The 24583-nt window shown below is 32.9% G+C and overlaps 1 protein-coding gene across 1 annotated transcript in view; it reads left to right on the forward strand.

The window, feature by feature from the left end:
• Window positions 1-8704, forward strand: part of LOC139512107 (galanin receptor type 1-like) — a 40262-nt gene extending 31558 nt beyond the window's left edge. Inside the window, exons 2-3 of the mRNA XM_071299498.1 lie at window positions 4342-4459; window positions 7502-8704. Of these exons, the coding sequence (XP_071155599.1) occupies window positions 4342-4459; window positions 7502-8255 (872 nt within the window). The 3' untranslated portion in view covers window positions 8256-8704. The remainder of the gene's footprint in view (window positions 1-4341; window positions 4460-7501) is intronic.
• Window positions 8705-24583: the final 15879 nt, after the last annotated feature.

Raw genomic sequence — 24583 nt, forward strand, 5'->3', positions numbered from 1 at the left:
ATGTTTGTTTTCTTTTGCATAACATGCTAACAGGTAACATTGCTAAGGGAGAAACTATTGCAACTGCTGAAATCTTGAGAAAAATAAGTCTTATCCTACCAATTTGTCTTATGGTTACACCATTGACTTTAAAAATAAGACTTTTCCTTTTGGTGAAAATTTTGTTATAAAACCAACATACACCTCCCAAATCATTATAGGATGTTTATATGTATCAAAATGCAATAAAAAGTGATAAATCCTAATAACAAATAGTATAAATAAAAGACCTATTTCAGGTCTGAAAGGATTTATATTAAAAAAAAATAACAGTTGATTTTGGCTATATCCAAGGGTTTAAGAAAACATTAAGGATGTTTTGTGTATACATGTAATAGTGTATCAAAAAACATTCATATTTAACATATGCAAGAGTTATTTTGATACATTTTGATATATGTTCATGTCTTTTGACTTAAACATACCAAATAACATAGTTTTGCATGGGTTTTTTTATAATGACCCACATATATGCTCTAAATCTCCAGATGTTCATAGTTTTACATGTCTTTGACGTACTTTCTACATCTTCTGTTTCAATTTATATCCGTCAGTGACATATATGAATGCTCTACATCTCCATTGTTTGTAATAATATCTGCCTTTGACGTATACGTACTCAATACATCTCCTCCTGTTCCAATACTATCTATGCCTATGCATTTCATTATTGGTTTATTTCACTTCAGACATCTTAAAAGCTTGATTTTACACTGTACATTTGTGATAAAGATATACCAACGAAGATTGCATTATTTTAAATTCTAGCCGATCTAGATATCCAATTTTATTCCATGTAATTGCATCAGTTTAATATTTTGCAGTTTCGTGTAGATGTGCCAAGTTAATAGTATGACATTTTAAACTGATCTAAATGTAAATGGTTTATTTTAGAACACGTCATGAGTATGTCATAGCTTTTAAATTATTACAAATAAATAAACTTAAAACTTGATGTCTTAGCAGGCCAACGAGGAGTAGCTCAGTAGGCTAGACACTGCAAATTCAAATTAACTAAAATTGAGAATGAAATGGGGAATGTGTCAAAGAGACAACAACCCTACCAAAGAGCAGAAAACAGCGTTATAAGACTAGTTTTAGGATAACTGCTATGTACTCTGTGACTTTAACAAACTACACGAAACTTAGGTGTGTACATGTAACAGTTTGAAACCTATTGAAAGTTGACCTGAATGCAATTTCCAGTCTCCCTTTTGATGTCAAGTTTCACCCACGCAATATTGAGCAATTTTGTATTTAATCGTTTTAAAATAATTACAAATGCGGTAATGGATCTGTATTTCCGACATTTGACAAAGAACCAGGAGATTAAAACACTGTAGGCTTCTTTTCAATACTTTCTACTTGTACTGTGCTCGGTACAACTTATTAATCGCATGACATAGTACCTGTAAATGATTTTTAAATATCTTAGTTTTCATATTTTTTTTCAATTTGTATTTTAATTATTAACATTAAATGAACGTAAGCGATCAATATTCTTGAAGTAAACACGAAATTACATCCTTTAAATTTAAACAATTGCATGATTAAATAACAAAACAATGATACTGTTTTAGAAATAAAGTGATTTTTTACATTTTAGTTTAGTGCTCTTTTTTCTCTACTACCACTATGGATTTATTTATTATCGTGGTTATCAGTTTTCTTTTAATGAAGAAAAATTGTGATGGCATTGGGTACATTGGGTACATTGTGTACTTGATTCAACGGTTTTAAAATAAACAGATATCACTCTGAAAAATTAAAGAGAACGGTATTTTTTTTTAATTGAGAATGGAAACGGGGAATGTGTCAAAAAGACAGCAACCCTAAAAAAGAGCTAAAAGCCGGCCAAGGCCACAAAAAGGTCTTCAACACGGCGAGAAAATACAACATTCGGAGGTGTGCTTCAGCTGGCCCCTAAACAAAAATGTGTACAAATTCAGCGAAAATGGACGTCACACTTACCTCCGAAACATATAAATTTTGCATACAAGCATATAAAAGCAACAAGAACTCCTCCAAAAACCGGGGGTGTTCTTTATTGCTGCATCCTGCTCCACGTGTTGCATAGTGTTGTTCATGAATGTTAAAGTCAAAGACAATACTACAAAGAACACACATTCAAAACGAGATTTTCTAAATCAGGAGTAAATTTCAGGGACAAAAATTAAATTTCAAGTTAATCTAAAAATTTGCAGAACTTTTTGACACTTTGTAATAGTTTTTAAATTTGTTTTCTGCGAAAAATAATCGGTATGTACCAATAATATATGACATTATTGAACATTTAAAAGAACTACGCTAAAACCTAATGGTCTTGATCTTTGTAATCGTTCAACATGGTGCACTGCACGTTTTGAAGTATCAGCCTCGAACGTTATTTGGTTTCTATTTAAGTACAAAACCTATTCAGTATTTGATATAAAGATAAAGTATGATTGCCATGGACAGGGATAGAATCAACTACAAATCAACGAATACGTACGGTCTTTAATCCAGTCAGAAGTTTAACCCTTTCAGTAAGTTATCAAAGGCACCACAAAACAGAGTAAGATATATTCCTTTTTATTTATTTATGTACAGGAGGCGGTATAAGAGCCATTATATTGCCCCTGAATTCCCGTAAAAAAAGTGTTCAACAGCATTTAAACTTCAGTCTGTTCATTTTATCTATAAATGAAAAGAATGATATAATATGCACGCATTTCTTTTATGCAGAAATGATAATATTTATCGCGAGTTTAATTTTTCTCAATTAAAAAAAATGTCATTTTGCACGCAGCTTCAAACTTATAAAGTCCGACCAAAGACCTTACCCAAACAGGTATTATAACATAATTAACATCTTTCAATAATACAAATAATGTAGCACCAAAAAAAATGCGTTTGGTTTATCCGTTCTCTCTAACATGTATCGTGTTAACCGTTCCGAAAGTGATGCTACATGTATGTTGACTGTTTTTGTATCTTTACCTTAAATGCAATAATTGTCAAGCCCTGAGGAAAGGGAAATTTAAAAATATGAATACTGTTCAGTGTTATTATATTTTTTTGATTCGTGTTTAGCTCACCTGGCCCGAAGGGCCAAGTGAGCTTTTCTCATCACTTGAAGTCCGGCGTCCGTCGTCGTTTACTTTCACAAAAATCTTCTCCTCTGAAACTACTGGCCCAAATTAAACCAAACTTGGCAACAATCATCATTGGGATATCTAGTTTGAAAATGTGTCCAGTGACCTGGCCAACCAACCAAGATGGTTGCTATGGCTAAAAATAGAACAAAGTGGTTAAATATAGATTTTGGCTTATATCTCTGAAACCAAAGCATTTAGAGCAAATCTGGCAGAGTACAATTGTTTATCATGTCCAGATCTATCTGCCCATAAATTTTCAGATGAATCGGAGAACTAATTGTTGGGTTGCTGCCCCTAAATTGGTAATTTTAAGAAAATTTTGCAGCTTTTGGTTATTACATGTATCTTGAATAATATAGATAGAAATAAACTGTTAACAGCAGTAATGTACAGCAAAGTAAGAGCTACAAATAAGTCAACATGACTAAAGTTTTCAATTGACCCCATAAGGAGTTATTGCCCTTTAGAGTCAATTTTTTTAAATTTTAATAAATTTTGTAATTTTTGTAAAATTTTACAAAATATTTTCCACTGTCACATTCTGGGCTAATTTCATTATGGAGCCTCTAGTTAGATTAAGGGTCCAAAAAGATGCTTGCCTCATCATACCATCTCATAAGAACGATGTCTTCCGCACTTTACGTTGTTTAGTTCAGTGTTAATATGTTAAAAAATATAAAAGATATACAAGTACATAATGTATTTGTGAAATTCCTTACGATCAATCCGAACATAAATGCTATACAACATTTCATTTGCAGGTGCGCATTGCTTCTAATTGATTCATATAAGAACAGTACCTGTTTAATTACAGGTAAATTTGTGCAGTATTTATGATGACGTCATGTTTATTCCTACGTGTCATGGTGTAATTTTTTAATTACAGGTAAATTTGTACAGTATTCATGATGACGGTATGTTTATTCCAACATATTCTGATGTTACTTTTTAATTACAGGTAAACTTTACAGTATATGATAACGGTGTGTTTATTCCTACATGTCCTGATGTAACTTTTTAATTACAGGTAAATTTGTACAGTATATGATGACGGTTTATTTATTCCTACATGTCCTGGTGTAAATTTTTAATTACAGGTAAACTTGTACAGTATATGATGACGGTATGTTTATTCCTACATGTCCTGACAACTTTTTAATTACAGGTAAATTTGTGCAGTATATGATGACGGTATGTTTATCCCTACATGTCCTGACTTTAGCAGCGGTTGGAATAGACAGGTACCTCGCTATTGTTCATCCTATAATAGCATTATCCATTAGGTTGGTACTTTAAATATAGTTAATAGGAGATAGGGTATGGTTGCCAATGCCACATCTATACCTACCAAAGTGCAAATGAAGTGGCTTTAAACAATTATATGCAGTTGTAAACAAAGAGAAAAACGCATACCGTATAGTCGGCTGTAAAAGACCCCGACATAGAAAAATATGAAACAATAAAATTGAAAAAAAAGTAGCAGCCTAAATTGTGACAAAATAATTTACGAACAGAAAATATACAAACATGATCCAAAGACAACTATTGAACTACATGCTACTAACTTGTGACAGGCACATATAAAATGGGTTGTGTTTGAAACGATTTAGTATCTGACTATTTAATAAATGTGATCTTACAATGTATCTGGTATAAAAACCTTGGTGAATTCATAACTTAATCATTTTTGGGAGGGCCCAAGAAATATCTTTTTTGGCGCAGATAAAAGTTCTGGTCGTTACCTTTTATTTACCCGAGTTCCATATGAGTAGTTTTAGTGTTAATTCCACCCAATATGTAAGACTTGCTACATGTCCAATCCTAATTATGTTTTTGTTTTCAATTTTGCCCCTTTAACAATTTTACTGCTATAACTAGGAGAATACCATTATACTGACATCTGCAGGAGGAAGCCTTTCTCCAAAGGCAATCAGTAGACTGGCAGTTATGGTTGCAGTTTTGTAATTGACTGCTCCATAGGCTTACATGCAAAACAGCTTATCTTTGAAAATAAAAAATATAAAAAATGCTACATAGAAAATGTTTTTCATGTTCATATCATGTATGAACTAATGTGAAATTGTGATTTAATCGAAAAAAAGTGGGTCTTGCCACGAAGAATAAAAAGTTATAATCCTGAAGTGAAAACATTTTTTTTCTACTTTCTGTTTGCTGTTTTTACTAGGCCGCACCACTTCTAGTAAACATGATATCCTTCCACTTTCCTGGATTGATATCCTCTAAAAGATGCAAGATTTTTTTAAAGTCTATATATATGTTTCAATTCAGCATAAACCTATAATCAAGCAGAAAAAATTGAGTTCAGAAAAAATATGCACTATTTTGTTTCCCTCCATGTTTTGACATGCACCGGAAACTGGAGTTGTAATACAAGACTGGTACCTTATCAGTAAACATATAAATTAGTAAGAAAGAAATAAAAGAAATGGAAATGTAGCAAGTCTACCAATATGTTTGAAAGAGGTCAGCACAGATTTTAGCAGTCAAATTATATTCATGAAATTTGAAACAGACATATCATTTTGATTCAAAAAGAATTCAAAACAAAACAAAAAGATACAAATTGATAGCTTTTATACAAATATATCATGCTGACAAGGGGTATTTGCCAAAAAAACCGGTTGAGAGGTACAAATTTCCAGAGCCGTTGCTTCATGTCTCAATCTGCCCATTACCGCGGGGACTTGCAAAACAACGAGTTATAACTCACGCTTCACCACTTGTTGAATGACATATACACCTCCCCCTCTTTTTCCCAATGAGCGCATATGTCCATACAACGAATTTGACGGGAAAATTGTTTCAACATTTAATTTTTTTTTCCTTGAAGTGTTTTGTCGACCTTTGGTTGGGTTTTTTTTGCATCTGTAGTTGTAAATGGTTTTTTCCATGCTTCTTTAACATAATGTGTCTTTCATCTTGTACTCTACTTACTCTGTTAGTTACTAAGATATGTCGTGTTTCAGTACATTTTCGCATTTAAAACAAATCTAACAAAAGTTTGATCTCAATTACCCCGAATTCAAGGTAGAATACCTAAATACTTTGAATTTGAATACTGAAAATACCGACCATTATGAATATAAATAGACATTTTTATGCTACGTTAAGCCAATTCTATCCAACATTGGTATTTGATCAAGTCTGTCATATCGCATTCCTTTATACTGGAATGATGAAGCTAAAAATAGTAGACTCTGGTTTAATATCCTATATCAGTTAAGTGAGGTCGTGGTTTTGGAATATGATTTTCTATCAGTTATATTATGTATTATATAATACACTGCATATGAATCGAAGAGAATTAGAGAGTTCATATTTATGATGATGCGAGTAATAGAATTCTTTTGAATTGATTTAATACGAAACATTGAGCAATTGTAAAAAGAAATAGCATAATTTGTCTGCATTTTCTCTCTTTTCAATTTTTGGAAGTTTAAAGCTCTTAAACTTTTTTATTATCCATTATTTAATTACCTTGTGTACTCATTTTATACTACAATTATTCTAAATCTCAAAGGAACGCAAAACATAAAATCACGCAAGATCTGACTGATTTAGTACAACTATCTTCAATTATTACAATTGTGTGAGTGCTTGATTGCTTGTTATTAGCCAAAAATCCATTTTTACTACTGAGAAACGGAAGGCTGACAATTTGAAATTGAAACCATCACGTTTGTTATAGATACTAGTCGTCCATCTGTGACAATATCGAGGAACAAGATCAACATATAAAGCAGACCTGCTACTTTCGATTGTAAAATTATCTAAAAGAACTACAATATGGGTGGCTCCACTGTAAAGAATGATGGAAAAGTAAATAATGCCAATGAAATAATCGAGAATATTCGATAAGGTATAAGTTTTACCACCTAAAACAGTTCCTGGAAGGTTTACCAACTTGCGGGGAACGCAGTAGTCTGATAAAGTAACACGGTTCAAATCAAAACTCAAACAGTTTGTCAAATAAGACATCGTCCATAAGCATTTGACTGGCTGCAAATGGCCAGACAATGTATACCGCAACCAGAATATAGTTGTCTCATTTGCAATCATACCACATATTACAAATGGACGTTAAGCAACCAACAACCATTCAATCAATCTTATTATACACATATACGTGGCCAATGTAGTTGTCGATTTGATTTCTACATAAACGGGAAAACTGTTAAGTTGGTAAAAAGACAAACGCACTGTGTTTAATGGTAAATGATATATGGTGGGAGTTGCATTATTATGTGTTTTGACATTAGTGTTTTAACATGAATGATAATATTTTATATTTTTGTATTTTGCAGGACGAAAAAACGTTGTATTTTTGTGATTCTTTGTATATGGTTTCTATCGCTTTCTTCATTCATGCCTGTAATATTCATCAACAGAGAATTTAAAGCTTCACATCTCATGGCTTTTTGTTTAGAAGAGCTATCTGAAACAGACAGCAAAATTTATGCCATCGCGATGTTGGTTTTATTTTATGTGATACCGCAGTGCATTCTGGGATTTTGTTATTTACAAATTGCTAGACGTATGAAGGAAACAATGACTAAGTCACGCCTTGCGCCTGTTACAATTGTATCAATGAAACGAAGAGGTAGATTAGTTAGACTTGTTGCTATAGTAGCATTGGCCTTCGCCATTTCCTGGCTTCCATTACACATGGCGGCAATTATATCAGTTAGTTCTGACAATTCAAATTCCGCTTTTATTTATCATTTACAAAACGTTGCGCCATGTTTTTCGTATGCTAATTCTGTTGTCAACCCTTTTATCTATTCTTTCATGAGTAAGACATTTAGAAAATATTTCAAAGCTACATTCAAATGTAGGTCAATAAATATAACGTCATCATTGTTGGTTGATGACGCCGACGCCGTAGTAAGTACACACGATAGACGACATCGAGGATTAGAGCTCAGATCAGTTCGAAATAGAGCAACACAAACACCGCGATCAGCTAAAACCTGGAAGCGTGAACGGAAACCAGCTCCAAAACCCGTTGACACACCAGAAGAGACAGTTACATTACCGCTTGTGGAAAGTTTGCTGTAAAGACAATGTTTATCTGTGAAAGAGTCAGAGATCATGTAACAAACAAAAAAAATAATGCAAAAATGTGTGTTTGATTGTCGCTTAAATATTTTTTAAAGTGCATAATTATATTCTATATAACCTTATTTAAAGAGTGCTAATAAAATGGAAATGTCATTAAACAACCACATTTCATGAGGCCTGGTTTTCAAAAATAGCTTCAGACATGTTCTCATATATTATACCTTGACTATCATAGACTATAAACCAAAGCGTTTGTCCTGAAATAGCTCCTGTATACTAGGTAACAATTACATTCAATGTAACAACGTTCTATCTTTTTCAGCATTCAAATAATATACCTAATTAATACACGATTATTTTAGATATAATAATATTTATTTATATGTTAATGAAAATGACGATAAACGAAGACGCAGAAGTTGAAACAATAAAGAAAATAGTCATAATGAATGTGTTGATTAAATGCCATTTTTGCAATTAGATAATATAATTTTCTGTATTGTACTTATATCATGTTTGAAGTTTTCTGTTACAGACGTTTGCAATAAAAATTATTAGAAAGATGTCGAGGTTCTGAAAATTATAAATACAAGACAAAACTATGACGTTTCACGTCGTAAAATGCATTTTTGCAGGGAAATAAATATTTCCATGTGCTCTTTTCCTGGCTATCAAATCATACATATAGTTATTACATGCATGTTTTTGACATTTCATCATGAACCGTTACGATAATTCGATTAGACAGATTTTTTATGTAAGCCTTACAATTTAGTAACTTATTGGGAATAGTTCAAATGGACATTACCTTTTTCTTAAATCGCAGTTGAAATGACTAGAAGTGTGATTTCATTATAATATATAGTCTTTATAAATAACAAAGCACAAATAGCTAAGTGAAGAAAAATTAAATAAATGTTTTGTCATTGTAAACGTAAAGGGAACAACGCAATTTTAATCTGAAACAATCTTAAAAATCTAGAAAAGCGCTTCGGACGCAATAAATTTTTAAACGTGTTTTCAATTTTTTACACCGCTTGGTCGATCTCTGCTGGTGGACTATCAGTATCCGAGGGTATCATCAGCTCAGCAGTCAGTACTTCGGTATTGGCATGATTTAACAAACTTTACTAAGTAAAATTGTCAATTGATAAATTTTGAAATTATTAAGAAACTAAGGTTTCCACTCCCTCAGGCAAAGTTGGCTTTAGATGGATTTGGCTATTTATTTTAGGTATTTTTGACATATAGCTCTTCAACGGTTTCGGTACTTGTACATCTTCGGATTTCAAATGTTTGGCTTTGAGCGTTCCTGATGAAGGTAAATCCAGAAAAGTGCCTCATACGCAAGAAATGATTAAACATGTTGTTTTCAATTTTTTAAAACATAGTCCTTACTGTGCAGTTCATTTTAGGATAACTCAAAATTGTAAGTAATACACTTTCCAAAACATCCTAAGGCCATATAATTAAAAGTGTTTTTATTTTATTTTTTATTCGAGCGTCACTGATGATTTTTTGTAGACGAAACTTCTGGTCGGGTACACATGTCTATACAATGAGTTTATTTAGTAAATGGTAAGTCTCAAGATACTTTCGAAAATCAGGACCCAACGTACTTATACAAATATTGCTTTAACAGCGCAGCATTTATAATGAAAATTTTATCCTAATGCGTTTGTCTCAATTTTTAGTCATTAAAAGGTCAAAGAGGTTAAAACAAATGCCCCACTGAGAAAAGAAATGAAAACTGTCAACAACGGGATCGTCGATAACGGAGATAAGTTTAAGTAGTCAAGCTTACTTTTCAAACCTATTCTTCCTCCTTAAGTATCTTGTTGGTCTAATATGCATACACGTTTACAAATTAAAGATAAGGGTACTCTTAATCGGAACATGTTTATTTGTAGACTCTATGCTGATTCGACATGTTTTGAAGGTATTGATTGATATTTAGATACATTAAGCATCGAATGTAAAAGTATGTAATTTATAAGAAAGAAGTTAATAAATATTTATAAGTATAAATATATTCTTCTATTGTGATATCATCGAATTAGACTTATCACCGAATGTATACATGCTATGAGCAACACGCTAGGTGTCTAGTGTGGAGCAGGATATGCCTTTCTTACCTGGAGCACTTGGTATTACTTGATAGAGTTCGTGTTGCTAAGTCTTTAGTTGTCTAAATGTGGGAGACTATAATTCAGTGGTTGTCAATGATTGCTGTTTGCCATGATATATTTGCTTTTCTTTTATTGTTTGATTACAAAGTATGTTGTTGATTATTCCTCATTTGTATCATACTTTGTAATTGTGTGTTATTGTATAGCTTTGCTCATTAAATAATGTTGTACGGTGGCTTGTGATTGTTTACATCTTTCTCTTTGGTCTCTGGTGTCGAGTTTTCTCTTGGACATCATACCTCATCTCCTTATTTTAATAGTGTGTTATAGTATAAAATTATGTTGATATAATAATTTAATAAAAATAAAACAGTACACTAAGTAATCCATTCAATTTTAAAATGGATATGTTAGGGAACTGATTCTGATTTTACTGTAAATGTATAACTCTCGGACAATAGTTTGTTTTACTGTAAATGTATAACTCTCGTTCTGTAGTTTGTTTTACTGTAAATGTATAACTCTCGGACAATAGTTTGTTTTACTGTAAATGTATAACTCTCGGACTGTAGTTTGTTTTACTGTAAATGTATAACTCTCGGACAATAGTTTGTTTTACTGTAAATGTATAACTCTCGGACAATAGTTTGCGATATATAACAGTTTATTTACTTAGAAGCCATTAGAATGTGAATGTATGGAATGTATGTATCTCGATTCATCAAACTGCAATATGATATCGAATGTATGATGAATTATAGTTTGCCTCTTTTAAATTAATGTGAAGTATACATGCAACGCTTTTAAAGTTCAATTAACTCCCCAACACGTCGAATGATAGACAAGTATAGGAAAGCGGATTGTGTTTATTTATGAAACGGGTTGTCGCAGGTGTTGGAATAGACTGTGCTCACCAGGTTTCTGTTTTTAGAAAAGAAGAATCAATTCTAGTTGTAATATCCTATTTAACGGATGTAATGACCATTTAATAATATCAAATTTACAAGCATGAATTTATTATGCTATTGATGTTCAGAAAAGATATACAGAAAACATCAAACATGAATGTTCAACGTTATTATTTTACATGATATTGGGTTGTGGTTTTTTTTTTTTTTTTGCATAATCAAAAATAAAATATAAAGTTATAGTGTTCTAAACACTACATTACAGATTGTATCTTATAGATTTATTATTCAAAACTTATCAAATCAGCTGAAAATATCAAAGTTAGCAATTTTATATCAATGTAACTCATTTGCAATCTTTTAAATAGAAATGACCAGCAAAGGTTGCATCCGACATCTTGCTTTTAATATTACAATATTACATTGTCAAAATTAGAGCGTTCATAACTTTTGTTAATGCAAATTTCTATTTAAAATATAATCAAAAGTTAAAAAGCAACCGACTTTAAATAAATGCAACAGTAGTATATCGCTGTTCGAAAGTCATAAATCGATTGAGAGAAAACAAATCCGGGTCACAAACTAAAACTTAGGTAAATACATCAACTATAAGTGGAAAACAACGAAACAACAGAAACACTGAAGTGCAACAAATACCAAAATGGAAATGCAACACACAGAGAAATAAACTATAAGAAAACAGCTGCCATTTCCTGACTTGGTACGGGACATTTTAAGAAAAGATGGTGGGTTGAACCGGGTTTTGCCGCTAGCCAAACCTCGCGCTTTTATGGCAACGTTAAATATAACGCTTAAATGACAATATTACATGACATGACTACAGTACTTGTAAATGCAAGAACATTCAGGGCAGAACTACCGTACAAATAAATGCAAGAACATTCAGTACAGAGAAATACACAAATAAACATAACAATAGGACATTTCGACATGCTTATAGTGATCAAAGGTATCAGACTCATAATCTAATACACCATACGTGCGTTTTGTCTACATAAGACTCACCAGTGACGTCCAGTTTTAAACACGAAACAAACCAATATATTTCTATTAACTAATACATGTACATGTGTCGAAATTGTGAATGGCTGTTTTGCCAACAGCAGCAGTCTCGTGTATCATATCTATGTCATTCTATGTTGGAAATGCAACACACAGAGAAATAAACTATAAGAAAACAGCTGCCATTTCCTGACTTGGTACGGGACATTATAAGAAAAGATGGTGGGTTGAACCGGGTTTTGCCGCTAGCCAAACCTCGCGCTTTTATGGCAACGTTAAATATAACGCTTAAATGACAATATTACATGACAGGACTACAGTACTTGTAAATGCAAGAAAATTCAGGGCAGAACTACCGTACAAATAAATGCAAGAACATTCAGTACAGAGAAATACACAAATAAACATAACAATAGGACATTTCGACATGCTTATAGTGATCAAAGGTATCAGACTCATAATCTAATACACCATACGTGCGTTTTGTCTACATAAGACTCACCAGTGACGTCCAGTTTTAAACACGAAACAAACCAATATATTTCTATTAACTAATACATGTACATGTGTCGAAATTGTGAATGGCTGTTTTGCCAACAGCAGCAGTCTCGTGTATCATATCTATGTCATTCTATGTTGGAAATGCAACACACAGAGAAATAAACTATAAGAAAACAGCTGCCATTTCCTGACTTGGTACGGGACATTTTAAGAAAAGATGGTGGGTTGAACCGGGTTTTGCCGCTAGCCAAACCTCGCGCTTTTATTGCAACGTTAAATATAACGCTTAAATGACAATATTACATGACAGGATTACAGTATTTGTAAATGCAAGAAAATTCAGGGCAGAACTACCGTACAAATAAATGCAAGAACATTCAGTACCGAGAAATACACAAATAAACATAACAATAGGACATTTCGACATGCTTATAGTGATCAAAGGTATCAGACTCATAATCTAATACACCATACGTGCGTTTTGTCTACATAAGACTCACCAGTGACGTCCAGTTTTAAACACGAAACAAACCAATATATTTCTATTAACTAATACATGTACATGTGTCGAAATTGCGAATGGCTGTTTTGCCAAGAGCAGCAGTCTCGTGTATCATATCTATGTCATTAGTATCCAAATTATATTTGAAAACTAAGTGAATGCTTCTTTCTTACTGCACAGAACATGGTGTCCGTTCTTAATATTTGACATAAGAGCTTTAAAAGTCAAAACTTGGAGGCATAATAGTTATCAAAGGTACCAGGATTATAATTTAGTACGCCAGACGTGCGTTTCGTCTACATAAAGACTCATCAGTGACGCTCAAATCAAAATATTTATAAAGCCAAACAATTACAAAGTTGAAGAGCATTGAGGATCTTAAACTTCTTCAAAGGACAATTAAAAAAATACAAAGCAATTCGGAAAGCCAATATATCACTTTAATTAAGGATAAGAAAATATAATAAATATGCCAAGCTTTTTTCTTGAAATAAGCATTATACGTCTAACGAAAGGATATATCGGTTAATTGGTCACGTAGGGTGTTGGTTTACATTTAGGTACTATATTCTTTTCATATTAATGTCGATGGAGTTACTACGTTCATTAAAAGTTTTAAAGTACAAGGCACACTAGCAGAAAGATTGGATAATTAGGGTATTTATGCTTCCTTTTCTAGTGTTGTGTGTTGCCTTTTTTATTTTTAATATAAAAAAAAAGATATGAACATGTCATGACACTAGTTTTCTCGATTGAATTGTTTTAGGTTTGTCATTACGCAGCCTGTTATAGCTTGTGGTACAGTATGGGTTTTGATAATCATCAAAATCCGTATGGTGACATAAAATAGATACAATTCTATCGTTACAATTTTGCCTCTGGTGCAGAAATGTATCATTAGCAATCATACCACATCGTCTCTTTTATATGTGTTCCAATGAGACAACCATCTATATAGACCAGACAATTATATGTCATAGACTTCAACAAATATTGCTGACAGCAAACAACGACAATCAGTGAATTACATGTTTCTGTCTTTGGACAGGCATATACATTTTATATAAAGAGCGTATTTTGGGTTTAACAAGTTTGTAAGCGATCAACCTCGTGTCTTAACTACACTACAATACTAACAACAAAAAACAAGACATTTAGTCGTGCAGACTAGAAAACACAAGGAAATAGCGGAAAAGTGTTAATAATATTCAATAAAATAAAAGGATAAAGGCCTAGCTTCTTAGTAACTTCTAAGCGATGTGTAAGTGAGTCTGCCACGTACCCATCTTTAGCAGTATCAGTTTTCCATCGACCGTGCCGTTTCCAGCAGCGTTCGTTTACATCAGCCTTAGCTGCGACAGTGGCCACATCCGCCCTGAAAGAATATAAACCTATGTTTATATCACCACTAACCTCTGTTGAGTCTAGCTGTTCCTTTTTAACTTTCGATTTAAGTGGTTTATGTGGTTGACGTTTAGATGACTCCTGTAAATTGGTCACAAATGCCTTTTTTCTGGGATCTAAAAGACCTTGTACTGTATGTGCTTATTTTATACCGTAAATTGCTGACTGAACTAATTATAAGATGAACCTGTGTCTATCAATTTGGCTAAAAATAAGGCTACATGTATTGGCTTTGTTGGCAATTATATTCCCCCTTCTTTCAATATAAATCACACCCACCTTTTAAAAGGTTAAAAATATTTATTGTTAGTATTGTCACTCCTGAACTGTAGTAAATACGACGTAATCTTACGTCCTAATTCGTCAAAATCTGCAGGAAGAATACCTCCATCTGTATTTGCTCCAACACCCTGCTTTTCAGACCATAACCTGTAGAAACAATAAATACATTAAAATCGTAGTATAGCCAACATCCTTAAATCTGTGGATTTTCCAAATATACCATTTCTACCTCGGCCTTTTTTGATAACTGTTGATGGTTAAATTTTACTGTATTTAATGAACGATTCGAATTCGACAAATTTACCATAGACTTTGTGTAAAAGATGTAAAAGAGGACAATATGGATCTGAAACCCATAAAGGAACAAATAAAGTGCTATCTGCTTTATCTTGTATCATGTTGTGTATACATCGGGATATGTCTGAAGGTGGTGGCAAAATCCAGTTAATCTCTTTACCCCAATGTCTATTGAAAGCATCAATACCCTGTGTACCTGGACACCAGTGTTTAGAAATGAATATGCTACATTTTGCATTGTAATCAGTGACAAACTTATCTACGGTATATGAACCCCAGTTCTGATTTAGATATTCAAATGTAATATTGTCTATCTTCCAATCATTGCAATCAACAGTTTTACTAACTGTATCTGCTTTAACGTTCTCTTGTCTAGGTACCCACTCTGGTATGATCTAAATTCTATTTGATTCACATACATTTGCTATTTTAATTTTATCAGATGATTTTCGTGCTCATTATTTGATAAGGTAAACAAATCTTTAAATGAAAATGTTAGGTGTGCCTATCAAGGATTAAGTCTGTTAGAAAATTGGCATATTCAAATTTGTTTTGGGGAAAATAAAAAAAATATTTAACTATAATTATCAAAATTTTGAAGTGGAAAAATATATCGCATACTCGGGAATAAACTCTTAAAAATACTTGGAAATAAAGATATGTTAAGTATAAAAGAGATTTATGACAGAAACAAACTGTTATAAAACGCCAAACGGATAGCTTGAAAATGAACCCGCCCTGATGCCTTTAAAGCATACTGTACGGGTTTTACCTGTTTTTGAAAGCTGTACGATGACATGCAGTTGTTTACATCGCTATCATTTGTTTACAGTTTAAAATCATTCCGTCATTGGCAAAACATTTTCAAAAATAAATCTCCAAGACATCATTTAATTCAACCGGTATTTAAGTGAATTCAAAATATGGTACGAGCGGACCCAAGGGGCGACCGTGTAAGATGAGAATGCGTTTTGGGAGCGAAGCGGCACCAAATACCGTCGACGTCATACATGTGACTTTGTCAGTACTTGTTTATTCGTTTTTTTAATGTTATGCTTAAATCATGTATATTTCTCTCCTTTTAGACTTTTATGCGAAAAATGAAGAAAGCACTCTGAATTTCTGACCGTTCGTATTTCCTGTTTTGAAGAATGTTTTGTATCACTTGTTTACATCGTCAAGGGTGCTTTCATACACGCCCGCGTTCCAAGATCGCCAAAGCTATTTTTGAGAAGACCCCCAAAAGCGACCGTTTCCAAGGCACTCGTCGTAAGAAACATGCGTTCAAATGTGCGCACTGTTAAAGGGCCGAGCCACCTTAACTACGTTCTGATTGTCTGTGTGCAACCGTTTGTCCTTGTAATGACAAAGATATAGACTTCAGTACTCTATAAACTGCTTCAAGTTTTCTCAAAGTGGAACTTTTAAATTTTTCTGCATCGTTCCAACTACCCACAATCTCTTCGTCTGTGGCTTTTACCAAACATATGCCCGAGGCATCTGTGTATACTACACTTGAGTATTGCTTAACAATATGCAATTCTCTGCCATTCATTTTCTCTATGTTTTCCTTCAAGAAAACTATCTCATCAAGAGATCTACATTCGTACATACTTCTTGTACGTAATCTAATAACAGGAACAACTACCCCTTGCATAGATGTGATCTGACCAATTATTGAAGCAAGAAACCTTGCCGAAGCGTGTATTTCTCCTTTACCTATTTTGTGTCTAATTTCATTCAATGTATCTAACAATTTTGAAAGTCGCCTTTCCGTGATTGAAACCATGCCTTTGTCAAATTGCCATTCCAAACCCAACCATACGACATTTTGACTAGGTGTCCAATTGTATTATCTTCTGCTATTAAAAACCCAGAATCTTCCAGTACTTTCCGAACAACTATGCCAGTGTCCTGGGCCTTACTTATCTCCCCAGCCCCACATATTGATTACTTTCAAACCTGAATTTCGTTAATATTTAACAATACACCTTACAACTTTCGTGAATATATAACCAGCTATGGATATATCAAATTGTAAAACATAGACGTAATACTTTGCTTAATTTGACCGATGCAAAGCATAAGTATGTCTTGTGTGGATCGAATATTTCTACATGATGGTAGGCCGTTCTCAAAATTTATCGTAAGTAAAGCAGTGATCTTCCTTCTTAAACATCTGACTGGCTATGCTAGCATCTTTATATTTAAATCTGGATTCACGAAGATGCGGATTAATGTGTCCACAGTCTAAAACTAATCTTAATTTGTGTTTATTGTTAGCTACAATTAACGGTTTGATAACTTTAGGTCTACATGATCATTCTTTACTGCATCTTAATTCTATTAGTTTAGCAATCTCGTTTTCTACGAATTCTGAATTCTGAACATAATCCGGGTCGATTCACCACAGGAATGTTAACTGTACTCTGTTGATTGATTGAGGTGAACCGAGTAGACTGTGGAGCACTGTAGGGAGTTGTACGTGTCTTGAACTTTTTGTCGTTCTTCATTTAAATTCCTCGACGCTTTGTTTTCTGCTCGTATTGTGCCTTTTTCGTCTTCGGAAATATCTGCTAGACTGTGCGTTTTATACTCGTTAAATGTTCTTCATCCGTTCTAGGACTGATTCACAAGCTTAATCATTTTTTGTCGATAAGTAAGAATGTCCAAACCTTCACAAATGTTCCTCATTGCGCCCTCTGGGCTTTCATTGTTGCCCTGTGTTTCTGTTAGCAGACTTTTTCATCTTGTTTGCGATTTTTGTTTTGACTTTGAACTGCTCATCGTGTCCCTTTAGTTTGAAGACGTAATTTTCGGTGTTCATCTGTTGGATTTTTTCATCTGAGTTTCTGATAGCTGCCTCTGCGTTTCATGAATGGATATTTTGAAAGTATCCTAATACTATTAATTAACAATATTGTTTTTCTACGAATTCTGAATTTTCTAACGAAGATTTGTTGTTATTCAAAAATACCTCACTTGGTTCTGTGTGAAAAGGTATTTTATATCCATGTTCTATGATTTCAATAACTGTCTCATAAGCGCAAATAATATTTCGCCAATAATCAATTGAACTTCTTAATTTGCCTACATATGAATTACATGAAACTGTAGCGTTTCTTTACAAACGTTAACATATACATCATTAGTAAATAATTTATTACTTATCTTATCAGACTTTTCTTTATGCGTTTGCCAACCCTGTTTATATAATGGTCTGGCCTCTAATGTTCTGATAAACCACACTCGTCACATTTTCCATGTCGATTCACCACAGGAATATTAGCATTATTCTGATGATTAACTTATAAGCTGAACTGAATAGACTGTGGGGCACTGTAAGAAGTTGTACGTATGTGAACTTTTTGTCGTTCTTCATTTTCATCGACTCTTTGTTTTCTGCACGTATTATGCGTTTTTCGTCTTCGGAATTATCTGCTAGACTGTGCGTTTTATACTCGTTAAATGTTCTTCATCCGTTCTAGGACTGATATGCGAGCTTAATCAGTTTTTGTCGATGAGTAAGAATGTCCAAACCTTCACACATGTTCCTCATTGCGACCTCTGTGCTTTTATTGTTGCCCTGTGTTTCTTTTAGCAGACTTCATGGCTCTTTCATCTTTTCGATTTTTGTGTTGACTGTGAACTGATCTTCGTTTCCCTTCCGTTCGAAGACGTCATTTTCGGTGTTCATCTGTTGGATTTTTTCATCTGAGTTTCTGATAGCTGCCTCTGCGTTTCATAAACGGATATTTTGAAAGTATCCTAATACATATGAATTACATGAAACTGTAGCGTTTCTTTACAAACGTTAACATATACATCATTAGTAAATAATTTATTACTTATCTTATCAGACTTTTCTTTATGCGTTTGCCAACCCAAGACTATATTAATTAACAATATCGTTTTTCTACGAATTTTGAATTTTATTGTGTGATGAATATAAGAAAATGTCGTTATCCGACATGGTTCATTTATCCGACAACAATTGCACACAAAAGTTACTACTGTAACATTAACATGACGGAGTATAACATTTTTTCATTTGTAATCAAATTAAATTATAATTTGGTATTGTGCTATAGTTTGTGTAAGAAATGGTTCTTGTTGCTTACAGTTTTGTAAAAAGTCGAACCACATTTAAAACGTCATGTTAGGGGTGTGGTAATAGCAATATTCACCCTCTTTATGTAACACACTCCATTTTTAAAAATACAAGGTTGAAGGACACGAAAGTGGATGAACAGTCATGCAATACTGTAGCTTTTCACAGAAAACAAACCACATATAGTTGTATCAAACTACAATGTTAATGACTTTCTATGCCTTGGGTAGATTGCCTTTAAACCAGATGTATTTTGGTAAAAAATTTCACAATATTGGGTCCTCAGTGTTCTTCAACTTCTTACATTATTTAGCCTTTTTTAGTTTTTTTTTCGAACTTCTCTGATGAGTATTTTATGCTTATTAGTTTTATTGGTCAAATTGTATTGTACTTTTCTCTTCTTAATATGAAAATCAAAAGATTTGGTATGATTGCCAAATGAGACAACTATACACCAGACATCAAATGAAATTGATGTAAGCAATTATAGACAACCATACTATACGGCCTTCGACAATAAGAAAAACTCATACCGTACAGCCGGCTATAAAAAGCCTCGACATGAAGAAAATGAAACATTTCAATTGAGTAAACTAACGACATAATTTATAAAAAATAATTTAACCAACGACAACTTATCAACTACAGACTCCTAACTTGGGACTTGAAGCATTGCACACAAAGAATGTGACGGGATTCAATATGTATGTGATTAATCAACTCTCCCCTAACCTCGGACAGTAGTGTTACAGCACAGCATTAGAACAAACTGTAAACATCAGTTTAAATACACATTAAATCCATACACAGTAGACAAACACAAAAACAGTCCGGACTTGGTGTGCCACTTACCCATTACTAATCCCTGACAACAACAAAAACACAAAGTTGATATAGACTTCACATCTCAACTTTTCAATTGAATATTTTTTCTAATTGACTTTTATAGCAATGAATAAATGCTTATTATTAAATTCCTTTTCGTTGAGATCTGTGATTTCCCTGTGCTGTATTTGTTAATGACTAATTTGTTAGATTTGGCATACAAATATGACATTTAAAACTATATTTTAAGATCGCAAAAAAAAAAAAATTCTACTGGTTTACTTGTTTAACTGTTTACAATTAAAATCTTTGAAATAACTGAAAAATCAACCAATAATTTAGAGGGTTGAAAAAATAAATTAACAAAAAATGGTTAATGCATCAAAAATGAATTCGCTCACCCAAAATAAACTCATCATAGATACCAGATTTAAATTTTGTAATAGTTTATAGAAAATAAGGCGAAATTTACAAGACAAGAGCATATGAGTTTTAAATAAAGAATGATGCATCAAATTAGGAGATTGGATGTTTTAAAAGACAATTTTTAAGTCCTTTCTATACAAATGTCAAGTCTACTTAAATTGAAATAGTTCATGCATAAATTATGCAAATAGTTATTGCTTTCTTTTTTCTTTTTTAAGTTTTAGTTTAAAAACTGCAGTTGTATGCAAAATCTTACAAAAAGATGTGGCTTGACCCAAAATAATATCCTTCATTTACTTATTTAGAAACGAATAAAGCTATTAATAATCTTAACGTAATTTAGTCTCTTGTGGACAGTTGTCTCATTCGCAATCTTTTTAATTTTTATACTATGCATCAACATTCATATTTGTATCCTTAATAAAGCGGCGACAAACTTATAGAGATTATATGTGTGACAACGTATTAAGGTTGTATTAAGGCTGTGGACTTTCTTAGATCTGTCATTTCAGAATTAGATTAGTGCGTTATAAATAGGATTCATTACAATATTCAGACTTATTACGTCTGCATTTTGATTAAACCAAGGTCAACACTGCTGCAAAACTGTTCCGTGCTGACTGGTCAAGGTCAATGTCATGGATAAAAAGGCATGCACTATTACAAATTTCGCACTAATACATTCGTACCAAAAGCAATCAGCTATGTTCATGTAATGCGTCCTTTTGACTGTAGTTTTCACATTAAACAATTCGAGGAAAAGTTTAACAATTAAGTGATGTTTATCATATACAATATAAAATTATAGACATGTGGTATAAAGTGAAATCACCAAAAATACTGAGCTCTGAGGAAAATTTAAAACGGAAAGTCCCTAATCAAATGGCAAAATCAAATGACAAAACACATCAAACGAATGGAAAACAACTGTCACATTCCTGACTTGGTAAGGCATTTTTAAATGTAAAAAATGGTGGATTGAACCTGGTTTTATAGCGCTAAACCTCTCACTTGTATTACAGTCGCACCAAACTCCATTATATTTACAACGATGCGTGAACAAAATAGACACAACAGGAAAAAATGTGATTGGTTCAAAACAGGGGCACAGCAGTCACCACTGTGTCACAATCTCAATTAGAACAAAAATAACATTATAGCATTAAAATAGAACAAAACACATAATGGCGGATTCTTTAAAAATGCAGAGCCACGTCATAATTGCCAATGACAAACTCTCCACTTAAGTTCAAAAGAAGTGAATGTAATAAAATACATTCGTCCGTGCGGTCTTCAATAATGAGAAAATCTAATGTAGTATAGTCGATCACTGCGTGAAGAAGAATTTTATTCTTGTACTGAATTTTCTTTTCTGAATATAATGTTCATTTCTTAGATTATGCAAATAAGTCACCGTACAACACTTAACAATGAGAAATCCATATTATTCCCCGAATTTACAACTGCAAACTAATTCAAGAGAAAAAACTCTTTATTGATTTATGTACAAAAAATAAACGGAAATCAAATATGATATACAGCAACAAAACACCTACGGAATTATAAATAACGGACTTGGGACAGGCACATTTAGATTTTAAGGCGACCAAATCTCCGCAACCTGAGCTAGTGTTGTAACAGCACAGTATATGAACATATTATTTTTTTTCAAACAGTTGAAAAGGACTTTAAAAGTTAACCCTTCTAATTTATACAAAGCACGGGAAAAACGCACAAAAGACAAAAAGTACAAATGTCATATCTGAGAACATTAATACGTAGTCGCAGTAAATAAAGCTAGTTTAAAGTCAACATAAAGATTGTTATCCATATATATGCTTCAACTATTAAGGAATAATATCAGAATAACAAAGGAATACGTTACTGACTTCCTATCGTTTTCCGTGATCCTTTACCTGAGGAAACAAGATATTTTAACATAAAAACATGTATTGATATGTTCTGTTCACTTTGGTTGGAATGTCTTCGATGCATTTAGAAATAGATAATATTACTGCTTAAAGCGATGACGCATATAAAGCAATATTATTTGTTTCTTGTCTATCCAAGAATCGTTTCAAATAGCATTGTAAGTTTGTTCGTCCTACAGGTTGCAGTTTTGTAATTGACTGTTCCATAGGCTTACATGCAAAACAGCTGATCTTTGAAAATAAAAAAGATAAAAAATGCTACATAGAAAAAAAACTTCATGTTCATATCAAAATGTGTAAAGTGGGTCATGCCACGAAGAAAGTTACGTAAACCTGAAGTCAAAACATTTTTTTTCTACTTTCTGTTTTCTGTTTTTACTAGGCCATACCACTTCCAGTAAACATGATATCCTTCCACTTTCCTGGATTGATATCCCCCAAAAGATGCAAGAAGTCTATATATATATGTTTCAAATCAGCATAAACCTATAATCAAACAGAAAAAATTGAGTTCAGAAAAAAATGAACTATTTTGTTTCCCTCCATGTTTTGACATGCACTGGAAACTGGAGTTGTAATACAAGACTGGTACATACAGTCGCATTGTGAGTTTATTATAACATAGAACAATTCAGAACGGAACGACTGATCGTGAAACTTTTTTATAACTGATATGTTTCAAATTGCTCAATAATGTTTATTTTATCTCTGTACATTATAAATACTAACAATAATATTAGTTAGATGTTGTCGAAGTGACCTAGTACGATATGTATGTTGTCAGTAAATTGCATACGGGGTGAGAGCGAAGGCAAGCTGAATTGTTTAACGTGAAAATTATAGTCAAATGGGCGGATTACATGATCATAGTTGATTGCGTTTGGTACGAATGTATTTACGAGAATATGTAATAATGCATGTCCATGACATTGAACTTGACCTGTCAACATGGAACAGCTGTGCAACAGTGTTGATCTTCGTTTAATCAAAATGTTACCAATTTGAATGCAGATGTATTAAGTCTAAATATTACAATACATCCTGCATGTCCTATTTATAATGCACTAATCTAAGTCTGAAATTACAGATCTAACAAAGTCTAGATCTAGATGTTGTGGAAGTGACCTAATACTATAAATATATAGTATATTAGCTATATAAGCACATCATGTAGCGAATTTATCTTACCGACTATCTTCATGTGTTATTTAGACTAGCGGCCTAACGGAGTAATTAAGTCTTCAAAACTTAATATTACATGTAAGAACCTACTTCCATTTGTCTATACAAAAAACAAATGTCAACAATTATAACAAATTGTTAGCTTAACATTTGTTTTAAGAATTTCTGTCAATCGGTCATTATCAAATTCTTTGTCTGTTGGCCCTTTCAGATTTTTGTTTTTGTTTTAAAAGGGGAAATTACACCAAATGTTAACTAATCCCATAGTTTTTAGATGCCTTCGCACGATCGGCTCGGTGATGGAAGACTTTTGGTGAGCATTTAAATGATTTTGTTGTTGTCAAGTTGGAACAAAGTGTCTATTTTGGTTTTGCTGATTTCATTTTTGATTTTACTTTGTTGTTCGGTTTGTACTCCCTTCACAACGGCTACTTTCAGGGCCAAGTTAGTCAGCACATGAAGTACTGGTCGATGAGGCTCGGACATAGTATTAACGATGACAGGAAACATTATCAGGACTAAAGTCGGAAGAGAGTGAAATAACGATCCATTAACAAACACATAGGATACAGGCCCTCGGATATCAGTAAACATGACAATCCTCCATCCATAATGGGTTTAAAAGTGTATGCTGACGCGGGTGTTTACATAGACAACAGTGTAGACTGTACAGCGTTGGATTGGTTTTTGTCATCGAAAGTAGAAAGTCGTTGATCCATCTATCAATAAACCAACTTCGTAGATGGCGGACAAATATGAGCTGACCCAGTACGTCCTTTCAGTTATAATGACTTAGATGAGAAT

The sequence above is a fragment of the Mytilus edulis genome, chromosome 2 (assembly GCF_963676685.1).
Source record: "Mytilus edulis chromosome 2, xbMytEdul2.2, whole genome shotgun sequence".
Classification (NCBI taxonomy): Eukaryota; Metazoa; Mollusca; class Bivalvia; order Mytilida; family Mytilidae; genus Mytilus; species Mytilus edulis.